At 28.9% G+C, this 9435-nt stretch overlaps 1 protein-coding gene across 1 annotated transcript in view; it reads right to left on the bottom strand.

Moving 5' to 3' along the window:
• The window catches only part of LOC108753551 (peripheral plasma membrane protein CASK-like), a 22373-nt gene continuing 12938 nt past the window's right edge, over positions 1-9435 (bottom strand). The window contains exons 2-6 of the mRNA XM_018495215.1: positions 6806-6918; positions 4230-4335; positions 3128-3205; positions 1080-1255; positions 1-32 (exon numbers count right to left, since the gene is read on the bottom strand). Coding sequence (XP_018350717.1) covers positions 1-32; positions 1080-1255; positions 3128-3205; positions 4230-4335; positions 6806-6918 — 505 coding nt within the window. The remainder of the gene's footprint in view (positions 33-1079; positions 1256-3127; positions 3206-4229; positions 4336-6805; positions 6919-9435) is intronic.

Raw genomic sequence — 9435 nt, 5'->3', positions numbered from 1 at the left:
CTATTTTCGTTTCTCGCCTAGCGCTGACACCACTTAAAAATATTATGAAAAATTTAGTAATTTTAATGCTGTCGCGCTAAAAGCAGCACGACGTCAGCTCTCGTGAACTATGTCATGGAATAGAGGAAAACATAAAGTGTTTGGGGCATTTGCATAGCCCAAGTAAATTCTCTTTTACGTCTCGACGATTTTATACTTCGGTTCAAGTAACGTTTCAAGTGATGTTTTTGTTATCATGACTTGATCGATATGTTTTTCCAACATATTTGAATAACAAAAAATCTGCTCAAAATGATATTTTTTGTCGAGATATTTTGAGCAAACTAATTCAAAATGTACGAGCAAACTTTGCAAAAATTAAATTTACAAAGTTGACTTTCTTCAACTATGGCAGTAATAATGTTATATACTTTTAAGTAACAAATCATTTGGTTTATATACTTTTCTCGTGTTATTTTTATTAATAAAAAAATTTCATTATAATGTAAAACATGCAAGTATTTCTCAAGCATCTAGAAAATTCTACTCTACGTAAGAAATTACAGATTTGATATTTTTATAAAAAATGAAGAGATTTTCAGATGCAATCAATATTTTCAAGCAGTTTAAATTTAATTAAATTTCGATATGACAATTAATATTTATTGAAAAAATGAAAATAAAAAAAACCGGATAAAAAATTAATTTATAAAAATTAAAACTGTATTGTAATTATTTTTTTAATATTATTCAATATCTTAAACGTTAAATTCAAATTTTCTAAATTAATTTTTAACATTAAAACTTTACTTACAACTTTTTTTCCAAATTTTTTTTATTTAACTAAATTTAAAAGGTACGCATTTAATAGACGCTGGCTTAAAGCCATTTTTCAAACTAATAGAGTTATTTTTATATGATAATGGTCGTATGTGTCACGTATATAGAACTTTGTTGGAAGTTGATAGAGAATCATTAATAATGGAGGTCGGGCATCCCAGAGCTGAGGTCGCACGACTTTCGATGTAAATCTCTCTACGCCATGTAAAATAGATCGCGTAAAGAAAACATAAGTGAATTAGAAGAAGATGTGAACATACCAACGCCATTAGATTGCGAGGTCGGAAGTTGCACGGCAACGCCGAAACCGCGCAGCTTCACCGGGGCGGAATTTTCCTTGCCAGCCAGGAGGGCGCACTGCGGCTTCAGGTCACGATGAATAATGTCATTCTCATGGCAGTAACGCAATGCTTCGAGGATCTGTCGCATGTAGTGACTGCAAAAGAAAATGCAGTTTTCTTAGGTACCGGCGTTAACACTCCCTGAACACGTCACGAAAGTACGCCCTCAGCCGAGAACAATAGTAAAGGCCGCACGGGAGAAGCATTTGCGCGCGAAAGAGAATTACAGTTCTTTTTGAGAATTTAAATACAGCGATTAAGGCATGCTTCGTCATGTAATGATTTTACGACACGAAGTTTTAATAAATTCATTCGATAAATAAAGAGCCAAGATACTAGATAATATAAATACAAATCCAAATTTAGAATTTATTTATGTTATAAACAAGTAAACGTAATAAACTATATTAACAATGTTATTTAATTGTATTTATGAGTTATTAAATAAAACCACATCAAACGGAAGGACCAAAATCATATTACTTAAATTTAATTAATAGATAAATATACGTTTTGGAGTAACATTTTTCATGCAGTTATATACGGTATAAAACCTTTTCTAACTGACTCTTGACATTATCACTAATATTTTTTACAAAGTATGCAAAAAGGAAATACGGTTTAAAATAAAAACAAGATATCGATGGCATAGTACTGCCAGAAGACGATGCAAAATATGAAATACCGCATAGACAAAAACGATGCAGTTATTTACTACACTATGTTCATTGTACTTTCATCATATCAACCAAAAGACTTTGAGATCGATTTTTTTGAGCTCCTGAGTAATGTGAGATATCTATATGCGGTGAATACATAACGTTTGTGAATCTGATATGTAATATTCATATAAAGTCTTTGATTCTGAGAAATTCGAACAACAAAAAAGCATGTTTTTCAGACAAAAGGAAGTAAAGAATTGAAAAGGATGATTTATATCTGAGCCTGGTGGAGTACATAGATATAAAATATCTATACGTTTAAATATAGAAAATATATATATGCATAGATATTTCCTAAGTATATTTAAACATGTGAAAACGGTTTAAAATGTATTATATTCCTCTTACGATCAGATATTATTTCGTGTGTAATTTATATCATCGAGATTACATATCATATCTGATCCTGGGGGGATATATAGGTATTTGCTAAGTACTTAAACGCATGAAAACGATTTGCAATGTATATCTTCCTTTTATAATCAGATATCATTTAGTAGTTTCTATCAGAGATACTATATTAAATATGACTTATTATCTAATAATTCTTCATAGCGTGTCAAAAATATAAGATATATTTGTGAACAGTTTTAATAAGATCCTCTCGAGGTGAAGACTACTGTTATTTCAAGCGTGACATGAACGAGTATAGCGAATCTAATGGATCGCAGTCAAGGATTTATCGAGACAGAGATTTATTACGCTCCAGGGAGACTCGAGAGAGAGAATCCGTTTGCATTATATCGAGTGTAACATACAAAAGGTAATCACGTTTCAGTACTCCAAGTTCCAAGTGACTCGATGAAAACAATTAATTTATCAAATTTCTTTCATCTTGAAGGCATCGCCTTAACAAGGTTAATAAACAGATTAGAGTTTTCATCGTGTAGGAGCACATATTAAATCTAGACGTTATGCGATAATTGTATTTCAATGGCAATAATCCTCTGTAAATCTTTCGGATATGTATTTTTTACATGTCTTAATTGTTTTGAAAAAATATGAGTAATAAAAGATAAATTTAATATAGCCACTATCTTGGCTGAAGTTCTTAGAAATTTTAGAACGGAACATTACAGAATATTATGTATTCATGCGACATAATGCCAGCGTATCATACTACATCCAAAGTAAACGATGTTAGCTTTAGCGGATAATGTTTAAATGGATATACTGTCTGCTGTGGATTCGCGACGTTCGCACAGTGTGCTCATCGCGCGATGATAGATATAATGAATTTCTTACCTTGCAACTGCTTCACTGTATACGAATCCTGCAGTTGCTCGTCTTACGACCTCGAAGCACAAATCAGAGCCGTCCATACTGAAAGAGAAATGGAATATCGAAATAGGAATATCCGGTGATGCGGTAAATGGATCTGTTTTAATTTGAATATTTCTCTTGTTCTTTGATTCCTATTTGTTTTAATTATTCATGAATCATTTTTAAATTATTTAATTGGAACTTATTTATCTGCATGTATATCGATTATGATCAAATGTCACATAACATTCATAACGCTTAATTAATTCACAGAAAATTATTGATTAAAATGATATTTGTATATTTAATCGTGTCATATCGATAATGTTGTCATTGAATAAAAATTTTTTATGACATAAATAATATCCCATTAAACTAAAGGAAATAACGAAGTGTGGTTGAGTGTCATATTATTTAAATAGTCTCGTTAAAAACGCCTTGAGCACCGAGTCTATTAAAAACCATAGCTATCTTATCCGATAGCGTAGATTATTTCGAGAGCACCTCGGATGTGTGTATCCAATTATAGCGAACTATAGTATAACGTTATAATAGATAGCAAACAACTAAATGGAAAACGTGCTTTTCCTGAGTAAAGATAGAGCCGTTAAGGAAATGTTACGTATTTATTTTGCCGAGTCTCTCATTTTCGACAAACGTAATGCTTTTCCATTTCATATGTTACGAGCATAACGTTTCATTAACCTGAAGGTAGTAATTATGAAGGTAGTAAGTAGGAAAATGAGAGAGTAGACTTGTTGGCATATAAAGGACGAGATTGACGCCTTTCGAAAAGTTGCATTTCTAAAAAAAGACTCGTTAAAAGTTCATGATTAAAAGAATATAACTATAATAGTTTATGCTATAGTTATTTTTTTACAGTTTTAATTTTGTAAGATTAGAGGTTACTGTATCTAAATTTATTATTAGATAAAATATTGTAATTAGATAAATGTTGCACACATTAAGTTTGTTTCTATCAATTTGTTTTTGTCAAATTACAATTAAATTTGTTGATGAGCTAAATAAAGAAATATATTTCTCAAAATATCAAATATATATATATATGTTTTTGCATACTTACTATTCAAATACCATGTATAGCATGCCCTCGGAGCTGTAAGTTTCGAGCAGTTCCACAATATGTGGATGTTTCAACATATGGCATATTGTAGCTTCTCGTTTCAAATCTAAAACATATGAAACGTAGATTTAACGCAGATGGCTTTCACGCATTATACATCATGGAGATTAAAATCACTGACTAAACATGGTTCAAATTGTTGTAAACAAATTTTGTTTTACTAGAGAGATTCTTAATGCAATCCACTTTGTCATGAAAATATCAAAAACTTTAAGATTTTTAAAGATTTATGACAAGAAATAATGTCAAAAGATTTTTTAATAAAAACATATTTTATTTGTAAAATGCATACACGTGTGTGTATTATCATAAACTAAAATTTCAGTATTGTCAACTTATATAAGAAATTAATATTATTATACAAATTATATTACAAATGTACAAAATTATGTAAATTTTCTATCACAATCTATCAAAAAATCTAAACAAAATAAATACTTTGTATATAGATGTCTATAAAATCAGAATAGATAATTTTAATCTTATTCTAGTTAAACGAAACTGTAGATATTCAATCTGGATTAAATGCGAAAAAACTTCATTTTTCCCAGTTTTTATTAGTCAATTTCGATGCCGTATCTGCATTCAACTGCAATGAAGTCTGTAGTTAAAGTCACGAATAACAAAACTACTGCAATAACGGAATAGCTTATATCTTTTAGTCGTGTAAAAAAAAGTGTACCATAAAAAAATATAAAAAACTATTTGCAATAATTTTAAACAAAGACTTATTTAATAACATTAAAACATTTAGTGTGCGAACTTGTAGAACGACATAAAAATTTTTTAACAAATTACATTTCTTTTATAATTTTATACATTTCTCTAAAAGTGAGTTAATTAATTTCAAATTAGTAAATTATAAAATTTTGATGCATATAAATGTAAAGAACAACGAAATTTATCAATGAATCTTTCATTGATAAATTCTTCGACTAATAAAAACAGCAATATGAACTCTTGCAAAACTTATCACTAAATTATACATGCAGCTATTTTACAACTTCGTAATTAAATATCTTTGCAACTAAGTACTAAATTAAAATCTCATTAATATAAACTTTATCTAAAGAATAAAATTGTACTTTCTATTTGCAAATTAATACGGTTTAATTTCTAATTAAAAAATTTTAACATATTGTTAATAAATATAATTTAACAAAAAATATAATGTCAAAAATAATTAAAAAATATTTAAATATTTAATCTTAACTTTGATCAAATAATACTTATAATGGAAATGAGAAAGAAAGTAATCAAAAAAAGAGGAAAGAAAAATGACAACAAAGGGTGAACAAAGAAACTAATATTTTACGACATCTAGCGAAATGAAACATCTTGCTTTATACGTAAAATTATATTTCACGAATAGGAACGAAATATTATACTCTGTTCGCATATGTTTCCGAATATTTCCACGTGAGATTCATATAATCCCAAAGAGATTCCATATGGTACCTTAAATGAACATCTGTTTCATTATTAATACGTATGATGCATTTATGGGAGGTGTTTTTAGTCTCTTTCTTCTGATTTATTGCAGTAATGCTATAGGGAATTTAGAAATTGTATGAAAAATACCGTTTCAAAATCGTTTTCTCTGCTCAGCTATGGCTTATCTGTTAGTGAGTTCATAGCATGTTCACACCTGGTTCACCAGTTTCGTGTGCTATCAGTAAAAATTAAATATTACTCTCATTTCCGGAAAAAAGGCGCTTTATTAGAAAAAACTGGTTTTTAAACAATGCATTCTTCTCGTATATTTCATTTAGACCTGTCGACTGATACGTTGGGTTAAATCCCCGAAAAATGTGCGCGGCGACAATGGTCCGCCTTTCCATTCAATTGGACAATGGCTTTCGCGTCGATTCACAACTCGAACCTATGTTTAGTCAGTCTGTAGCATTGGGGAAAGCAGCGTACGTTGTCAGTAGGTGGACGAATAGGGAAGTATAGGCCTTGCTTCGAAAACACGATGGAAATTAATGGAAGGGTATTTACAAACCAGTAGGAATGGTCTCTCCTTTATTTGGATAAACTTGAATACATATAAAACATGTTCAAAACATGAGAGGCTATTTTGTGTAATGGATTCTTGTGGAGAAATAACTCGGTAAAATTTAAATCGATTTACTTGTCTCTGTCCGAATATTACAAGAATTATAAAATATATAAAAGCAATGTTACTAATTAAAGCACTTCAATATTGATCACAGATTACAAAAGACATGTATCCCAAAATGACCTCTTAATGTTACAAAAATATCTATACTGTTCGTTTCTCGAAAATATTTTATCCAATATTTTAAAGTTTCGGAGAAATATTCTATTAAATATATTTATCAATTGACTGCTCGATGTTTAAATGTACATTATGCATAATGCTTGAAAAATCTGCGCTTTTTATTAAGCTGACTCAAACGTGAGAAACTCGAAATCGGAAAGAAACACCTTCGGATATTTCTTTATCTTCTTTGTGGGTGTACCTACGTCATTTTTATAAAATATGTACTCACCCGCAGTACTGAGCCCAGGACTAGAGGTGAATTTCGCCACATCGACGATTTTTACGGCAAAAATTTGCCCAGTGTGACGGTGAATGCATTTCCGAACGACGCTGAATGGTCCTCTGCAACAATGCGTGCGTCAACAATAATAATTATACTTGCGGCATGGTTGTTGAGTACGAATTATGCACATTGTCTGATGACTAGGAAATCGGATAAAAAGTTTACTCCAATAAACACAAACTACTAAATACCTAATATTTAATACCTGGAAAATGTACTTAAAAAGAGTAATGGATCTTATTCGAAAAAGTTTTCTATACATTTTCAATTTTTCGTAATGCCGCGCATAATTAAATAATAGAGACCTTAGTTCTTTAAATAGTTAGTAAATTTTAATTTACTCTCTCGTTTACAAAATATAATTGCAGAATCGACTAAAAAATTAAAATATAGATATAAAAATAAATATATTATAAATATATTATAAATATATTATAAATACAAGTGTAAGTATAAATACAAGTATAAGTATAAAATAACTATAAAAATTGTGTATTTGGATATTGACAAATTTCAACGAAAATTGAAGAACATTTCGAAAAATGAGAATGAAGTTCCGGTATTAAAGGATTAATATCTTGAGATTTCTTTGACATCACTTTATAGACCAAGGTTACGTCCTTCTGGTGACCTAACGCCATTTTTAAATGTCGCGTACGCTGTGACTCTCCATTTTTCTTACGCATGCATATACTAATTTTGCATCTGCACATTTTATATCTACATGTAAATTTTACAGAGCTTTTTACATTAATATAAGAAAATCTAGAAAAGAGGGAAATGTCAATATAATCAATAAGGTCATAGTTCGTTGAAATATTGAAATCTTGTAAGATTAGAAAATAATAAAATGTTTTGTAAATAATTCTAATATGAATTCATAATTATGATATAATAAGATATTTGTAGTATTAATAAATATATATAAATTTTCGCTGCTAAATATAAAACGCTTTTATATTTAAAATCCATTGTACTTACTTTCTTTGTAATATAAAACAAACAATATTCCAATAAAATATAATTATTTCTTAAAAGCATTGATAGTTACACTGTTAAAAAAATAGCTAACGGCCGCTATCTTTACCGATTTATTTCTTTTCATAGATTTGATATAAAAATAAATTAATATCGTGACAAATGCCAATAGCTTAAAATAAAAACATTCAATATCAATTCCAATTACCAATAGATTAGAAGCAAGAACGAAATACTTCATGTTTATATTCAAAATATCTGGATGTTTATTTTTAAATCATACACACACAGCAACACACAGTATACACACCGAGTAAAACACATTCTACACACACAGGATAACACACGCACACACATACGAGTATATGATTATTGATAGATCGAATTTCCAGATATTGATGTCATATACTGGATATATAATATCATATAAAGAAGGTAATCTGTGTGAGACAGGCGTCTGTGCATGTGCGTGTATGAGTAGGGCATGTGATCAGTTCTGTACTTAAGGGTTAAACTCGATAGCGGTCTCGGTTATCCATCGAATGATAACCACGCATGCATTCATGGAATTCGTGAAAACCCACAATGGAGAATGTCGTGCGTATAGCATTTCACACAAGCATCTATCCTTACGGTTTGCATGATAATGATATGCACTATCATATCTAACATAAATTGTTCCAATAGTGAAATAAATCGCACAAAATCTCGTTTGTATTTTGTTTATACTTGCATAGTAATACGCTTCGTTTATTTTGAAATGTCGTAAGTATTTTAATTTTCTTTCTGTATTATTTTTGTTTCGATGTTCAAATGGCTACATTATTTTTTATTAGATACGTAATCAGTCGATATAAATGAGCTATTATTTTCAGACGTTTATACAATGACAATATTTAAAAACTAGCGAAAATTTCTTCATAAAATGTAAGTATATTTTTTAGATTATAAGTAAAAATTAGATCAATAAAAATAAATCAAATAAAAATCCTATTTTTAATCAAAGCAGATTTTGATACTTGATAATGTGTATATATTTTAATACATTTTTCAGTTCTGTAAAACTCAATTCAATTTGTTAGACTTAAAACGCACATAAATTGAAGCTAGAAATAATATCGCAAATTACATTAATTGTCAATTTAATAATAATGCTAATATTGCTAATAAGCATCTTAAAACACTATAAAGGACTTGTTGCCGAAAATAGAATCTCAGTCTAGAGATTTTCTTCATTTTCTACAGTCTTATCAATTCGATTATCAAGCCATATAGAGATATGTATTACTCTGGAATACTAAGTTGGCAATAACTAGTTAATTACTAGTTAGAGCAACACAATTAGTATAATTAATATTTTTTTAATTTTATAATTTTTTAAAATTAAATCGTCAGAATTTAGCACGTTATAAATTAATTTTTCATATATTTTGTAAATTTATTTCATTATTATTAAACTATTAATAATAACTTTTCTATTAATATTATATTAATATTTTAAATATTCTGTACGTTCTCATAATAATGAATCGTAATATATACTATACAATAACGAACATATTTAATGTAATTAAAAATGTTATAATCAATAATTTAAC

The sequence above is a fragment of the Trachymyrmex septentrionalis genome, unplaced genomic scaffold (assembly GCF_001594115.1).
Source record: "Trachymyrmex septentrionalis isolate Tsep2-gDNA-1 unplaced genomic scaffold, Tsep1.0 scaffold7, whole genome shotgun sequence".
NCBI classification, from domain to species: Eukaryota; Metazoa; Arthropoda; class Insecta; order Hymenoptera; family Formicidae; genus Trachymyrmex; species Trachymyrmex septentrionalis.
The sequence above is the reverse complement of the archived record's forward strand: the minus strand, read 5'-3'. Positions and strand labels throughout refer to the sequence as shown.